The sequence below is a fragment of the Carcharhinus amblyrhynchos genome, chromosome 19 (assembly GCF_965287045.1).
Source record: "Carcharhinus amblyrhynchos chromosome 19, sCarAmb.v2.hapA, whole genome shotgun sequence".
Taxonomy (NCBI): Eukaryota; Metazoa; Chordata; class Chondrichthyes; order Carcharhiniformes; family Carcharhinidae; genus Carcharhinus; species Carcharhinus amblyrhynchos.
The window spans coordinates 33,022,759-33,040,136 of NC_137342.1; the positions used below are offsets into that span (position 1 = coordinate 33,022,759).

At 41.9% G+C, this 17,378-nt stretch overlaps 1 protein-coding gene across 1 annotated transcript; it reads left to right on the forward strand.

Moving 5' to 3' along the window:
- The first annotated feature begins 175 nt into the window (after window positions 1–175).
- On the forward strand, window positions 176–15,472 carry LOC145355436 (uncharacterized). Its single transcript, XM_080207540.1, has 5 exons — window positions 176–236; window positions 1,602–1,763; window positions 9,330–9,431; window positions 11,304–11,429; window positions 12,350–15,472. Exons 2-5 carry the CDS (start codon window positions 1,608–1,610, stop codon window positions 12,479–12,481), a joined length of 516 nt encoding a protein of 171 aa, XP_080063666.1. The 5' UTR covers window positions 176–236; window positions 1,602–1,607; the 3' UTR covers window positions 12,482–15,472.
- Window positions 15,473–17,378: the final 1,906 nt, after the last annotated feature.

The window sequence follows — 17,378 nt, forward strand, 5'->3', positions numbered from 1 at the left end:
TTGACCAATCAGCGATAGGAATTGCGTGGAGGGGCGGGCATCTTATTTGATTGACGGCTCCGCCTCACGGAAAACAACAAGGGGCGGGAAGAATAACACTCCCGATCTCTGATTGGTGCACATAGCGATGATCGGCAGCCACTCGGACAAATGCGAGTGAGAGTGGAAAGGGCGCGAAGCGAGCGTCCGCAGCCGTTGAGTGGGGGTCGTTGGGTTCGAAACAGCGGGGACCTGAGGTGAGCTGAGCTTAGCGGAGCTGTCGTAGTTGGGAACCGTAGAGCTTTCGGGGAGATTGGCACACTCGGGATCTATTCAGCCTTTACAGAATCTCATGAATTTCTGGATTTCCAGAGCAGTTTTAGAATGTATTTAACAGAACGAAAAATATAATGGCAGAACATGCCGGGACTCTGACATGCTGTCGTATTAGAGGGGAAGGAGATACTTGCAAGTACAGTGATCTTCAAAAGTAAGTCTCAGAAGACTGTTGAACTGCTGGGGTATCACAATTTTGTTCTCACCAAAGATGTGCAGTTTCGGCACAAATCTCTGGATATCACATAGATGCATCAACCTCCCTAACCTAGTCACACAGACTTAACTGGGAGTGCCACAATCTGGCTTCTCTTTCAGTAATATGGCTCAGTCACTCTGATTAAACTCCCCAAGCCTTCAGAGAAGCATCCGATTCCCCCCACCGATTCCCCTTGCGGCTTCAGACAGTGCGGATGGCAGATTGTTCTAGAAAGCCTGACGCTAATTTGCAAAAGAATCGGAGCTCCCATCCGGGGGGTGCGGGGACAGTCTTGTCATATTGCAGCCAGCTTTGATCTAGAATGCACTGTCTGTAAGGAAATGGATTCAATCATAAACTTCAATTTCAGTAAACACTGCAACGAGGTTATTGTAGATATCAAGTAAAGTTTATTAGTCACAAGTAGGCCTACATTAACACTGCAATGAAGTTACTGTGAAAATCCCCTAGTTGCCACATTCCGGCGCCTGTTTGGGTACAGAGGGAGAATTTAGCATAGCCAATTCACTTAAACCCTTGTAACGAACAAACAATTGGGATGGTGGGTTAAGAGTGAGACCAATTGAAAACTCCATCAGGAAGAAGCAGTGCAGACACGATGGGCGGAATGGCTATGGGGTGTAGGGTTTTAATGGCTTTTTCAGTGAAAGGAGATTGAATGGAGGGAAACCAGAGCACCCGGAGCAAACCCACGCAGACATGGAGAGGACATGCAGGCTCCACCATCCTGGTTGTTTTTCTTTCTGTTACAAGGGTTAATTAAAATTGAAGTTATGATTGAATCTGTTTCTTTTCGAGCAGTGCATTCCAGATCATAGCTGGCTGCAGTATGACATACTGGCCATTGCAAGTGAGAATCTAGACAGTCATGAGCGGCAGGAACTCTAAGGGGAATTGTCTATTTGGCTGAGGTCAGCACAGATGAGGCACTGAATTTGAAATCTTCCTGGGTGCAATGATTCAGCGCCTGGCATGTTTCCTTTTACCTAGGGAGAATTGTCCACTCGGTTCTTAAAATTTCTTCTTGTCACAGCTTTCATACTTAAGACTATGTTTCTTGTTTCAGTTGATAATGCCTCGCAATGTGGAGATCAAAGCTGCAGTCCGTGACAGAGATCAGTTGATATTAAATGCTAAAAGACTCAGCAAATCAGAGGGTGTTTTAATAATGCAAGAAGATACCTTCTTCAATGTTTTGAAAGGACGTCTTAAACTGCGCAATCTGAAGGTGAGTAAGATTGCAAAAGAGTATCCCAGCCTCCATTGGTGGGGATGCAGGAGGAGGTCATGCAGACCCTTCAGCAAGTGTGACCTGAAGATTTGGCAATCACACATTGGCAAGTTTGATCAGGACTAATTCTGATTGGTCCAATCAGGATCACAATCCCTGATATTAAAAATAAGTGCTGGAAAATCTCAGCAGGTCTGGTCATGCCTGTGGATGGAGAAACTGAGTTAATGTTTTGAACCTACATGACTCTTCAGAGTTAAAAAGAGGGAGAAATGTGATGAACTTATACAGAGTTTAAGAGGGATTCTAGCAGGTGGAGCAAAATAGGTGGGAGCTGAGAGATTTGACAAATATGTCATGGGTATTAGTCAAAGGGAATGTTAATGGTAGTGTTAAAAATGAAATAAAGTACTGATTGACTCTTAAATCGGCCTCGCAGGTGGAGGAGGTGGTCAAGAAGGCGTATGGTGTACTGGCCTTCATTAATCGAGGGATTGAGTTTAGGAGTCGGGAGGTAATGCTGCAACTTTATAAGACCCTTGTCAGGCCTCATTTGGAGTACTGTGCGCAGTTCTGGTCGCCTCACTATAGGAAAGACGTAGAAGCTATTGAAAGGGTACAGAGGAGATTTACAAGGATGTTGCCTGGACTGGGAGGCATGCCTTATGAAGTTAGGTTGAGGGAGCTGGGTCTCTTTTCCCTGGAGAGACGAAGGTTGAGAGGCGACCTGATAGAAGTTTATAAAATGTTGAGAGGAATAGATAGAGTGGATTCTCAGAGGCTATTTCCCCGGGTTGAAATGGTCGCTACGAGAGGACACAGATTTAAGGTGCGGGGAGGAAAGTACAGAAGTGATGTTAGGGATAAGTTTCTCACTCAGGGTGGTGAGTGAATGGAATTGGCTGCTGTCAGTGATGGTGGAGGCGAACTCGCTGGGGTCTTTTAAAAGACTTCTGGATGAGTATATGGGGTTTTATGGGATTGTGGGTTATAGATAGGTCTATAGATTGGTAGGTGTTGATGTGATCGGCGCAACTCGTGGGCCGAAGGGCCTGTTTGTGCTGTAGTGTTCTATGTTCTATAAAGTTAAGATGGCAGAAGAAGGCTCTTTTAAAGCAAAACTTAACAGCAAGTGACAGGTTGTCCTGTGGATGAGAGGGGAGTGGTTGGGATTTTTAAAATTGGATTTTAAAGGGGGTCAAGGTGGAGGAGAGACTTCATGATCTGAAGTTGTTTAACCTAATAAGTCCAGAAAACTGAAGTATCTAATCAGAAGAGGAGGTACTATTCCTCCAGTTTGTGTTGGGCTACACTGGAACATTGCAACAGACCACAGACGGTCATGTGGATCTTAGAGCAAGATGGCAAGTGAGTTGAAATGGAAAGTTGGGGTCATGCTTACGGATTGGGGAAAGTGTTGTACGAAGCAGTCATCCAGTCTGCATTTTGGTCTCCCAATATAGGGGACTAGCAGACCAAATTAAAGAAAGTGCAAGTGAAACACTGCTTTACCTGAAAGGAATGTTTGAGCCTTGGGCAGTGAGGAGGGAATGGAGGAAAGGGGCAATATTACAGCTTCTATGATTACATGGGAAAGTGCTGAGGAGTCGGGGGTGATGAAGGAGTGGACCAGGTTGACATGGAAGTAACAGTCCTTATGGAATGCTGACAGGGTTGAGGGTGAGGGGAAGATGTGTTTGATGATGACATCATGCTGGACTTGGTAGAAACAGTGGAGAATGGTCCTTTGAATATGATGGCTGATGGAAGACAAAATGAGGACAAGTAATGGCACAGTGGTTAGCACTGCTGCCTCACAGTGCCAGGGACCCGGATTCAATTCCCGGCTTGGGTCACTGTCTGTGTGGAGTCTACACATTCTCCCCATGTCTGCCTGGGTTTCCTCTCGGTGCTCCTGTTTCCTCCCACAGTCTGAAAGATGGGCTGGTTAGGTGCATTGGCCATGCTAAATTTTCCTTCAGTGTACATGAACAGGTGCCAGAGTGCGGTGACTATGGGATTTTCACGGCAACTTCATTGCAGTGTTGATATAAGCCTATTTGTGATACTAATAAATAAACTTAAACTTATCTTTGTTCTGGATCGGTGGTTGGTAGGCCATACACAATCGTATGCCTTATCACCCACAAGGCGTATGGGAGGTGAAACTGTGGAACCCTCAATTAGGAAAAGTAAGACATGTCAGAAACAGCATTTTGGAACTTTGCATCATCAGAGCAGATGCAACAGGTGGAGAAACTGGGAGAATGACCGGTAGACGGGCGCCGCAACAGCTCGGTGACTAGCACTGCTAGCTGTGCAGATACATGGATTTGGGCCTGTGTCTGTGGGAGTTTGCGCATTCTCCCTGTGGTTGCATGGGTTTCCTCCGGGCGCTCCGGTTTCCTCCCACACCCCAAAGATGTGCTCTTAGGCTGATTGGTTTTACCAAATTGACACTATTTTCCCCTGAATCTGGCTAAGTTAGGGGTTCCATTCGTAGATATGCAGGGTAGAATAGGTGTAGGGTGATGCGGAGGCGTGGGCTCGTTGGGCCGAAGGGCCTGTTTCCCGTGCTGGGTTGTTCTTTGTTCTTTGTAATGGGTTGAGTCCTCCCAGTAAATGATGTATGAGAAAATGTAGTTGAGGTAGCTGTAAGCATCAGTGAGCTTGTGATGAATATTTGTAGGCAGTTTATCACCAGAAATGGAGACACTGAGGTCAGGAAAGGGAAATGCTAGTTATGGACTATGTGAAGGTGAGAGAGGAGTGTAAATTGGAAGCAAAATCAATGAAGTTTTCCAGATCCATGTGAGAGCATGAAATGGCATGGCATGGAATGAACTGGAAAATGAGTTGGGGGAGGCTTGAGTAGGACTGGAACAAGGAATATTTCACACACCCACAAAAAGATGAGCATAACTGGAGCCTATGCAGGTACCTGTAGCTACATGTTTTATTTGCAAGATGTGAGACAAGTTAAAGGTGAAATTGTTGAATGAAAGAACAGTTCAGTTAGGTGGAGAAGTGTGGTGGTGGATAGGAGTTGTTCGCACCTCGGCTCAAGTAAGAAATGGAGGGTCTTCAGACCATCCTATTGGGGAGGGAGATTAGGGGTGTTGAGCAATTGGACGTACATACTGAAGAGTAAGTGGGATCAGGGACCTAAAAATTGTTGATATGACTGAGGGCATCAGAGGAATTGTGGATATAGGTGGGAAGAGATTGGTCAAGAAGAGAGAGAATAGAATCAAGGTATGAGTTCCATTGGACAATAACAGGCTGACAGGCTAGCAAAACAGCCTTGCTTGCAGATTTTGGGAAGGAGTAGGAAGTGGGCTATGTGTGGTTGGAGTCTGGAGGGCAATGAGGTCAATGACTGTCCTGGAAACAATTGCTTAATGTTCAGTCATAGGGTCATGCTGCTCAGTGGTGGAGCCATGGTTCTGGGTAATTAGGAGGAAGTGTCTGAGTTGGTTTTTAGGCTCTGCAAGACAGAGGTCAGTATGCCAGACAACAATGTTATCAAACCTTCCGACAAAGATGATGCTATTGTTGATTATACCACTACCATTCAAATGTCAAGCAACACTATCTCAAAGCTGTCCTTGTCCCCAGTTCCATTTTATTGTTTGTCTCACCCAGCAACTTAATTCAAAATATTTTCTCTTTCTTTCAGATGTTAAAGAATAAAAACGCCAACAATTCCTTCAGAATTTGCTGCATTCCATTCTCTCAGGATCAACCCTGACTTTGTTATCAAACCTTCCGACAAAGATAATGCTAAAGTCAGAGTTGATCCTGAGAGAATGGAATGCAGCAAATTCTGAAGGAATTGTTGGAGTTTTTCTTCTTTAACATCTGAAAGAAAGAGAAAATATTTTGTATTAAGTTGCTGAGTGAGACAAACAATAAAATGGAACTGGGGACAAGGACAGCTTTGAGATAGTGTTGCTTGACATTTGAATGGTAGTGGTATCATCAGACAAAGTCAGCATGGATTTACAAAAAGAAAATCATGCTTGATGACTCTATTGGAATTTTTTGAGAATGTAACTAGTGGAGTTGACCAAGGAGAACGAGTGGATATGGTTTATGTAGACTTTCAGAAGACTTTTGACAAGGTCCCACATAAGATTACGATGTAAAGTTAAAGCACAGGTAATGTTTTGAGATGGTAGAAAACTGGTTAGTAGATAGGAAACAAAGAGTGGGCATAAATGGGTCTTTTTTTGATTGGCAGTCAGTAACTAGTGGGGTTCCACAGGGATCTGTGCTAGGACCTCAACTGTTCACATTATGAACTGAATGTATTATCTCCAAAGTTGAGTGGGAGGGTGAGCTGTGAGGAGGATGCAGAAATGCTTCAGTGTGACTTGGACAAGCTGAGTGTGTGGGCATCTGCATGGCACATGCAGTATTGTATTGATAAATGTGAGATAATCCACTTTGGTAGCAATAATAGGAAGACTTACTTGTGTGGGTGTAAATTGAGAGAGGTGGATACTCTACAAGACCTTGGAATCCTCGTGCATCAGTCACTGAAAATATGCGTGCAGGGACAGCTGGCAGTAAAGAAGGCAAGTGTTACATTGGCCTTCATAGCGAGAGGATTTGAGTACAGGGATAGGGATGTTTTGCTGAAATTGTATAGGACATTGGTGAGGCCACACCTGGAGCATTGTGTGCAGTTTTGGTGTTCTTATCTGGGGAAGGATGTCCTTGCTCTAAAGGGAGTACAGCAAACGTTTACCAGGCTAATTGCTGGGATGGCAGATCTGTCATACGAGGAGAGACTAAGTCGGTTAGGATTATATTCACTGGAGATTAGAAGAATGAGATGGGATCTCATAGAAACTTACAAAATTCTAACAGGGTTAGACAGGGTAAATTCAGAAAGAATATTCCCAATGGTGGGCGAGTCCAGAACTTGGGGTCGTAGTTTGAAGATAAGGGATGAACCTTTTAGAACTTAGGTAAGGAGAAATTTCTTCACTTTGAGGGTGGTGAATGTGGGAATTTGCTAGCATGATTGAATATAAAAGTAGGGAGGTCTTGCTGCGGCTGTATAGGGCATTGGTGAGGCCGCAGCTGGAGTACTGTGTGCAGTTTTGGGCGCCGTACTTCCGCAAGGATATTTTGGCCTTGGAGGGAGTGCAGAGGAGGTTTACTAGGCTGATGCCGGAGTTGAGGGGGTTGAGCTATGAGGAGAGGCTGAATAAATTAGGCTTGTACTCGTTAGAGTTTAGAAGAATGAGGGGAGATCTCATTGAGACGTATAAGATGATGAATGGGATGGATAGGATAGAGGTGGAGAGGCTCTTCCCGCTCAGAAAGAACAGTAGGACTAGGGGGCACAGCCTCAAGATAAAGGGGGGGCGGTTTAGAACAGAGTTGAGGAGGAGCTTCTTCACTCAAAGGGTGGTGAATCTCTGGAATTCTCTGCCCGTTGAAGTGGTGGAGGCTACCTTGCTAAATATTTTTAAGACGCGGGTTGATGGGTTTTTGATAAGAGAGGGGATTAAGGGTTATGGGGAGAGGGCGGGAATGTGGAACTGAGCCACGACAGATCAGCCATAATCTTAATGAATGGCGGGGCAGGCTCGAAGGGCTAGTTGGCCTACTCCTGCTCCTATTTCTTACGTTCTTATGTTTATGTTCTTAATCGAGGCCAAAACGTTGTCTGATTTAATGAAGAAATTAGTTATAGCTCAAGGGATATGAGAGGAACGGGGATCAGAATATTGAATTCGACGATCAGCTATGATCAAGATGGATGGTGGAGCAGGCTCGAGGAGTTGAATGGCCTATACCTGCTTCTAGTTTCTATGACAGCATATAGCACTGAGCGTGGATCTCAGGATGCGGCAAGAACAGCTGTCTGGGAACATTGTCACATTCTTTGGATGGTTTGACCACTATTCATTCATTTTTGTACCTTTTTTGGTTACTATTTATCACTTAGTCTGCTGGATTTTCACTTTTCCCAGATGTTTAATTTTTCTTTGGTATTGTCTTTGAGCTCGTTTGTTAACCATGGTTGCCTAACTACACAAGTGGCTTTAGGAATATGTACTGGTTTTGTACGTATTTTATGTGCTTTTGATAATCCTACTGTTCTACTAAGTTTAATTTATTTCTCGTCTTTTTGAAGTTAACTTATTGAAATTTAAAGCTTTAATTTTTCATTCCTCCTCAAACTTCACACCAAATTCAATTATGTTATGGTTATCTAGTTACAAATGCTCCTTTAGTGTCAGAATGTTAAATAATTCTGCATGCAACTCATCACTATATCCTGTCTAGTCTGTTCCCTGGACAATTTCAGAAAAAATGGCCCTGAGTGCATGCTAGAAATTAATTACCTTTACAATTTGAGCTATTCTACTTTTCTTCCACTTAAAATTAATCATAACCGCATGGTTTTGTAAGTGTTATGTTTCCCGGTCTCCATATTTATACATCTCCCAATATTTCACTAGTTGTAGGAAGAATTTTTTAAATTCATCCTCTGGTTGTGGACACTGCTAGCAAGGCTGGCATTTGTTGCCCATGAGAAAGTGGTAGTAAACTGCAAGCTGAAACGTTACAGTCTGTGTGAATACATATACATCCACAGTACTGTTTGGTAGGAGTTTCAAAGGGTTTTACCCAACAATGATGATAGAATGGCAATATATATCTATAATAAGAAGTTAAACACCAGGTTAAAGTCCAGGTTTATTTGGTAGCAAAAGCCACTAGCTTTCAGAGTGCTGCTCCTTCATCAGGTAAATGGGAGATCTGTTCACAGAAATGTTCTGTGAACAGAGCTCCCACTTTGGGGCAATTTTTTCACACAGAGGGTGGTAAGTGTCTGGAACAAAGTGCCAGAGGTAGTAGTAGAGGCGGGTACAATTTTATCTTTTAAAAAACATTTGGATAGTTACATGGGTACGATAGGTATAGAGGGATATGGCCAAATGCAGGCAATTGGGATTAGCTTGGGGGTCTTAAAAAAAAAAAGGGCGGCATGGACAAGTTGGGCCGAAGGGCCTGTTTCCATGCTGTAAACCTCTATGACTCTATGAAGGAGCAGCGCTCCAAAAGCTAGTGGCTTTTGCTACCAAATAAACCTGTTGGATTTTAACCTAGTGTTGTGAGACTCCTTACTGAGTTTACCCCAGTCCAATGACGGCATCTTCACATTAATATATCTAAGCAGAGTAGTATGATTTGGAGGTGGTGTTCGCATGCACCTGCTGTCCTTTTCCTAGGTGATGGAGGTTGCTGGTTTGGAAGGTGTTGTCAAAGTAAGCTGAGCAGGTTGCTGCAATGGGTTCTGTAAATTGTAGGCGTGTTGTCTTGGTTTCAAGGACAGTCACTTTCACCTCTCCTGAGTTCCATGTTTGGACCAACCTAGCAGCAATAACTGCACAACAAAATAATTAATTGGAGATGGCCTACTCCTGCTCCTATTTCTTATGTTCTTATGTAATTGTACAGGGGTGATGTGTATTAAAGGCCTATCTTTTTATTTCTCTTGTTTTCCATGTTCATATATTCATAACTTTTCCTTTCGAGAATGGAAGTGGCCAGCTCATATTCTATCAGCGTGCTGATATGGATGGACCCAAGCTTTCAGACTATTCAATATCCCCCACAGCGGATCCAGATGGGCTCACGGTGGGTACTTGAGTCCTTTTGAATGCCTACACATCTGTATGAAATCTGACGTCTTTTTAGTGTATCGTTACTGTGGATTCTGTCTTGAGAATTATGCAAAGCCAACACTAAAATCATTCAATATTAGCACGGCTTTTATTTATTTGGATAATCTTTGTGCTTTTGATGCGTGAATTGTACAAACACCAGTAAAAGAGTGAAGTGGTGCTCTACAACTGGAACCATCTAATTGATCACGTTTCCTAATCCATTCCTTTTTTCTTTTATATTCCATTTTTGACTTATTCTATTCCTATATAAGTGATATACTGCCTGCTTTATTATCCCCTTTTTCCCAGTAATTTCATTGCAGTGACACTAATAAATAAACTTTAAACTTATGGCATCCCATATATGGCAAGATCCCTACTTTCTTTCTTCCCCTTTGATCATTGTTAATCCTGAGTCAATGCTTTACTATCACAGTGCAAGTAGCCTTCTTATTTTTGAAAAATGATACTAGTTGTTGCATTTAATTTTCTAAATTTAAAAATATTCAATTTTTGAGCCTTTTTAATAATTTCTCATCTTGATATTTTAATGAATCTTTGCTGCAAATTCTTGTCATTCTATTATGCTTCCTAAAATGGAGTGTCCATAATACTTTCAATAATCTGACTTAGTCTGATGTCTCATATAAATTCAATCTTATGCACGCTTTTATATTCCCTATTCCTACAGATGAAACACCAAATCCCATTTGCTTTTTCATACCTATGCTTCCACTGTATTTTCTCCCTCAGCCTCTCCATTCCAATATCTTGTTAAGCAAATTACCCTTGAGTCATTTATTTCTAAAATTATTGCGTTCTATTGCATCAACCATGTATCAGTCTAGTTTGCCAACTTTTCTGAGATACCCTGCAATTTTCCTCAAATCAGTGGATGAAAGAGAAAACAAATTAGGTCAGGTATAAAATGAACACAATACAGCTAAAAGTTATCTTTGCTTAACTGCATAAACACTTATGGATAGAAAATCACGGGTGTGCACCTGTGATGTTTGTCAGTGTCTTCTGTGGTAAGGCTACATGCCAGTTTTGTTTTAGAATCCCATGCAGGATTAAAGAATAAATTGATTGATTTCTGCAAGTATTTAACCTGATTTAGTATAGTGCAATAAATGAAATATATTTTTAACTTAAGATACAACTTAAGATCCTGCTCTTTTAGTGGAAAGTTTTGAAACACGCACTTGGATAGGAAGCATTATCTCAATGGACTAATTTAACAAACTATACACTGGTCACTGTAGTTTCCTCTATAATGAGGGGACCAAATGCAAACCTGGTCAGCCGTATAAATACTGTAATATAAGAGCAGGTTAGAGGTTGGGAGTATTTAAGCTAGTAATTCGCTTCCTGATTCCCTAAAGCCTGTCCACCATCTACAAACACAAGTCAAAACTGTGATGGAATACTCTCCATTTGACATATTCCAGCACAGAGCCTGCTTGGTTGGCAGCTTATGTACCACCTTAAACCTTCACTCTCTCCAACACTGACTACAATGTGTTCCATATACAAGGTGCACTGAAGCAGCTTGTCCCATTGACATCCCATTCTGCCTTGTGCCATCATTTTTTTGCCATTTAATCTCTCCTACTTTCTTATTACGGATGTTTTTGTTCTTTGCTGCCTCCATATGTAATTGAAAGCTTTCATACGTCTTTTCCCAGTTCTATTAAAAGGAAATTGACCTGAAACATTAACATTTTTCATGCTCCATAGAAAGTAGCTTGTTGAATGTTTCGAGTATTTTGTTTTTATTTCACATTTCCAACATGTGCAATATTTTGCTTTTCCATTTTAATTTGTAATTTTCTCTGTTTAGAAAGTTTTGTCTGATGCTCTAGGAGTGAAAGGCGTGGTGAAGAAAGAGCGTTGGTTGTATATGGTTGGGCAAACACGAGTTCATGTGGATCAAGTGCAAGGATTAGGTAGCTTCATGGAATTGGAGGTGAGACATTTGCAATATATTAAATTTAAATCAGTGATATTTATTTCCTTGCTCCAGTGAAGCCATCAACTTCCATCTAGGTCCACATGGGATACAACTGTACAGTTTTACTCCATGTGGACCTAGATGGAATCAACATAACATTTAGCCACTGAGGGTTTCAGAGCTGAGCCCAACTAGTCTTCACTCGCACGCTAAGAGCATTTTCCAGCAGATTAGTAATCAGGAACTAGAACCCTGTCTCATTATTATTTCTCCTTAGCATGCTTGTTGAAACCTGGTTGAGATTCCGCCCCCGCCCCCATTTGTCTGAACTCCAGCGAAAACAAACTAACCTAGTCAAACTTTCCTCATACATCAGACATGCACATGCACAATACCTCCCTCTAAAGGCTGGCTGGTGAATTAAGCCTACAGCCTCTGGCTTGAAACTGACTAGCCCATCTTTTCAGAGACTAAGTGCACAAGATTGGGTGTGAAAACTCGCCCAGAAATCAGGAACTCTCCTATTTTCATGCTAGCTGGACACTCAAGATCAATCTTGTAAATTTAGAATTAGATTGCATTCAGTGGTATAAATGGAATCAAACTGGTGATCAGATTTGGAATCTTTCCATCTGTGAGAATTAATTCAACACCAAACAGAGCCTCATTAAACACAGCCAAAACTATTGAGTGTTTATTTCGGCAATTTAAGCCATGATCCATTGGGGTTGTATTCAATGGTGTGAGTGGAGGTGGGCTGTGATGCAATGGGATCATCTTCAGTGATGCAAATGTGAAGAGGTTAAACAATTGGGATCATATAGGAAGAGCTTTGATTTGTTTAAATTTGCATTTGTGTGATGATGGTATGATGCTGATTGTAAAAGGGTAAATGTGTTGATCTTGTATTTGATGGTTGATCTGATTTCTCCAAGGTCGTTCTTGGTGAAGACCAAAGCCTGGAAGAAGGAGAAGCTATAGCTCAGAGTCTGATGGAGGAGCTGGGGGTAAAGAAAGAAGACCTCGTGACTGGGGCTTACATGGACTTGATTTTGACCAACAAATAGTTTTAGAAGAGATGGTTCACCATTCATTGGTTCTCCATTAAGGTTGTGACAGTGGGCCAACCAATATGAATATTGACCCGGAACAATTCTATAGAGAACAAGTGTGAAGAGTAGTTACTGCATCCTCAGTATCAAGTTCATAGGATTGCAATTCATGAAATGGCTGAAGTAATCAAAACTATTGAACATTTATCTCATCAGCATTGTAACGAGACACTGCATGCTATATCTTAGATGGGAAGATTTCAAATCTGATTCACAATTTGAAAAAGTAATGGCGTAACAATGGCCCTCAGAATCCTTAGTTAGCAAGCAAGGAGAGACTGTTCAGGTTTCCCTTTCTGGAAAGAATGAATATCTGCCATCTTGTGTTAATATTAAGAGAACTGTCTCTGGTTATTACGCAATAGCATTTGTAAAAGCCTGGTGCTTAAAACAGACAAGTTTCCCCACAAATATCACTGCGCAGATGAAATCAACTATGAAGCACAAAAGTCTCAATGTGCTTGAATAAATGCAAACAGGAATAGTGATTAGCCATTCAGCTTATTAAGTCTTCTATATTATTAACCTTGGTATTCTATCTCTTGTATCCTCATTCACTACAACTACTCACTACAACTGGTTTACCTTAAAAGTACTAAATAAATACAATGTGTGCCAAAGCACATCACATGCATCTTTAGGGCAAAATTGGACACCAAGCCACATAGTGATATTAGGACAGGTGGTCAAATCCTGGTTAAAAGGTAGATTTTCAGGAATGTCTTAAAGGAGAAAAGGGAAGTTTAGGAAGATAAGTCCAAATCTTGGGGCCTGGCTAAGCAGTTGAAAGTGGTGCTCCCAATTGTGGAACAATTAAAATAAGGAATGCTTAAGGCCAGAATTCGGACTGCAGATATCAGAGTGCTGTGGGAGTGGAAAAGATTAGAAATGGGTGAACTAAACTCAATGTAGGTCAGTGAGCACAGTGGTGGGTGGTGTTGGTTGGAGTAAGCATGAGTTTTGTGTTTACAGAAAGTAGAACACAAGGCCAGGTAGGAGTATATTAGAATACTTGAGTTTAGACACAACAAATACATGGATGAGCTGACAGAGTTATTGTCACGTCACAGAATTGAAATTAGTTGACTATTATGGTGGTGGGAATATGTGATCTATAGCTCCTTATAGGGTCAAAACTGACCAATGGTTTGAACAGTCCAGTTCAGCCTCAGATAGATGCTAGGGAGAAGGATTGGAAGCTGATGGCTCAGAGTTTGTAGCAAAGGGAATTGGCAGAAATTTCTGATCATCCGGTACTCCATGTTGGTTAAGCAGTCTGACCATTCAGACTGGAGATCAAGCTGGATGTCATCAATGTTGATGTGAAGATTGATGGGATATTTTCAGATGATGTCTCCAAAGGGAGAGGGATTAGGCATCTCCCATTTTACATGAGACTGCGATCGTGCTAATTGATCATGGTTCTTGTCTGTCAGTCACCCATCCTTCCAGTCCTGCTGCATTTTAATCTCTTACCACCACATTCTTCCATCTGATCTTGGGTTTTGCCCTTCTTTTCCCTGGCAGTCCCATCTCCATCACTCACCTCACCACATATTCTCTTGTTCTGCATTAAGTGACTGAACAGTTTCTGTCTCCTCTCAATGACAACTTTTGATGTTTTCACAATTTGTGCTGATCCCTGATGTTATTGAACTTGTCATTTAGATTTGAAATTGGAGCCAAAGAGATAAATAGAAGGGTTAGGAACAGAAGAAGAAGCCATTGCGGGTGATACTCTGGTTGCGCAGAGAATGGGAACAGGCCAGTTAAATCCAACCCAGCTGCATGATGATGGAAAGCTTTGGAGTACCATTCTGTGATCAGCTGTGTCAATGTTTGCAAACAGGACAATGAGAAGTTCAGTGCCTTGTCTCTGATCCCTGAATATCCAACTAACCTATAATCCCTTCAAAACAACTCAATTCTGCAAGCATTGGTTAGGGCATCCATTAAAAAAATTGATCTATTTGAAAATGCTTTGCTCTTCCTTTTTTTTCTAAATATCTGCAGTTGCAGCTGCTAGAAGGAACTATGTGACAGTTTCCTTGCAGATCCTGCATTTGTTTATGGGCTTCCAAAGATACACAGAAATGGGCCCTCCCAGGCCACATATGCAAGAGTAATAGCTTCCTCAACTTCTGCTCCTGCAGCCCCATCCCCCTTTAAAAGGAAAACAATGACGCAGATCTGATATTTGTAGCCAAATGGGTCATCTAAAATGGTGATTTGTAAAGCACTCTGGTTCGATTGGGCAAGAAACTAAACCAACAGGCTGCAGTTTAAAGACAGACAAACAGGCTGCAACCCTGACGAGTGATTATGGGTCATCTCCAGGATGAAAGGGACTTTACAGTCACACTGACTTGTTTCATCTCCAGGATGGAAGAGACTTGCTGGTCACACTGGGTTGTGTACCAGATAAAGGGCACTGTGAACCCTTATTTAGGAGGGAGGTATGTGACCTATGTACCTCCAGCACCTACAGCCATGGCCACTGTGGACACACCCTGAGATTGGTGTGGTAGCACCTGATTGGACTCTTATCGATCAGGGGAATCAAGTCCTGATCAATTGATTGGCAATGGCCAAAAAGGGGCGTGAAACCAAATGGGGTATAAAGGGTGCTGCGCAACCAGGAATCTCTGTCTCTCTGACACCATGAACAAGCTACAACAATGGCAAGAGGAGAGCCACCACACTTGAGAAGGAAGGAAGGAAGAAAGAAAGAAGGACCACAGCCGGAGTGCCAAACCAGACCAACGGACCAGACTATGCAGACGACTACTGAGACCAGCGCACAGATAAAGGACAATGTCTGCTTGAGTACTTACCAGTCATGCAAAGTTAAGTCAAGGTCTTGTATTGGACTTGAATTCTAGTATTTTCTGTAAAATAACATTGTTGGTCGGGTGAGTGATTATTGATTGTGTGGGATTAAATAAATATTGGTTGTACTAATAAGATGTCTACTCAAAAGTTATTTGTCCACCGTATAAGAGTTAAAACAGAGTGTGCGGCAGGCAACATATTCCTTTAGATTCTTTCTCACTTACGACCTGTTCTGTACAGCATGAGTTGAGTGAATTGTTGCAAACAGTTTTGAAAAAAGTTTTCCAGATTGATGATGATGATGAAGGATTTCTTCACATTTGTTAAGACCACACAGGATTTGTATATTGGTAGCAGTGCACCATTCTGATCTGGAATTATATCACTGTTACGGTAAAAGTCCTGAAACTCCCTTCCTGACAGCACTGTGGACTTCTCTTCACCACATGGATGGCAGCAGTTCAATAAAATCAGCTCACCACTACCTTTTTACCAGCAATTAGGATAGGCAAACAATACCTGCATCCTGTAAAATAAGATGCTACTTCATCAAGGATGATGTAATTGCAGAACCGTAACAAATTTACTTGAGGCAGTTAGATTCCAATATAAAATTGGATATTTGAATTTTAATAAAAAATAAAAGAACAGAATCTAAAACTTTTAAAAGATAGAATTCATTACACCTGTGCACCCACTCAGTTATCCATCTCCCAGCCAAATCAACTTCATCTGAAAATTACATTCAAAATTGATCTTCACATGCAAGTTATTAGAGATCAGCAGATTTCAGTGTCAATTATTCTATCCTTAAAATTGCCAAGTTCCACGCGCATGAGGACGGGATCTTGGGTTAATGTCACATTACATGCAACCCACCATTTGTCCTGGGCTTGCAAAGTCATCTGTCTGGGCTTGAGACAATTCACACCTCTAACTTGTGATTATCCCTCTCCATTTGCACTGCCTGTACCTGTAAAGACTTGATTACCCAAAAAGACACACATTCCAAACATCTTGCAATTGTGTATTTTTCTATATACGCTATGCTTGTGAAACCTACCTCTCCACTCACCTGATGAAGGAGCAATCCTCTGAAAGCTCGTGATTCCAAATAAACCTGTTGGACTTTATCCTGATGTTGAGAGACTTCTTACAGATCCTTAAAGTTAGATTTTATTTCTTTGGAACTCTTTACAAATAAACATTTTTGATCAGAGGTTGCTGTATCTCTGAAGATGTCCTGTGCTATGATTTTGACTTAAAATATCGGTTCAACTTTTATTTTTCCCTGGGCTATGTCGCCTATTTATATTGTTTGAGCTGTAACACATCATTCACTTGGAGCTGACAAATAGAAATCCATGAATGTGGAAATTTGGTGTGGAACACACCCAGAGCTACTTATTTTTACCAGAAGGATGTGCATACTTGGGAGAGGGTACAGATAAGGTTTGCCAGGATGTTGACTGGTTTGGAGGGTATTAGCTATGAGGAGAAATTGGGCAAACTTGATTTATTTTTACCTGAACGCCAGAAGCTGAAGGGCGACCTGATAAAAGTTTACAAAATTATGAGAGGCATGGATAGTTGGAATCTTTCCTAGAGTAGAAATGTTAATTATCAACAGACCCTACAGCTGCAGACCCTACGGAACCAGGTTAAGGAGCTGCAAATGCAGCTTGAGGACCTTCGGCTCATTCAAGAGAGTGAGGAGGTAATTGATAGGAGCTATCAGCAAGTAGTCACACCAGGGCAACGGGAAGAAGGCACTTGGGTAACTATTAGGAAGGGGAAACCTCAGGTGATGGAGAGCACGCCGGTGGATGTCCCCCTTCAAAATAAGTACTCCTGCTTGAGTACTACTGGGGGGGACAGCTCATCTGAGGGAGGCAGCAGTGGCCAGGTCTCTGGAGCTGAGCCAGTACGTCAAAAAATTAAAAAAGAGAGCAGAAAGGTAGTGCTAATAGGGGACTCCATAGTGAGGGGGGGCGGACAGGCGTTTTTGTGGACGTAGACG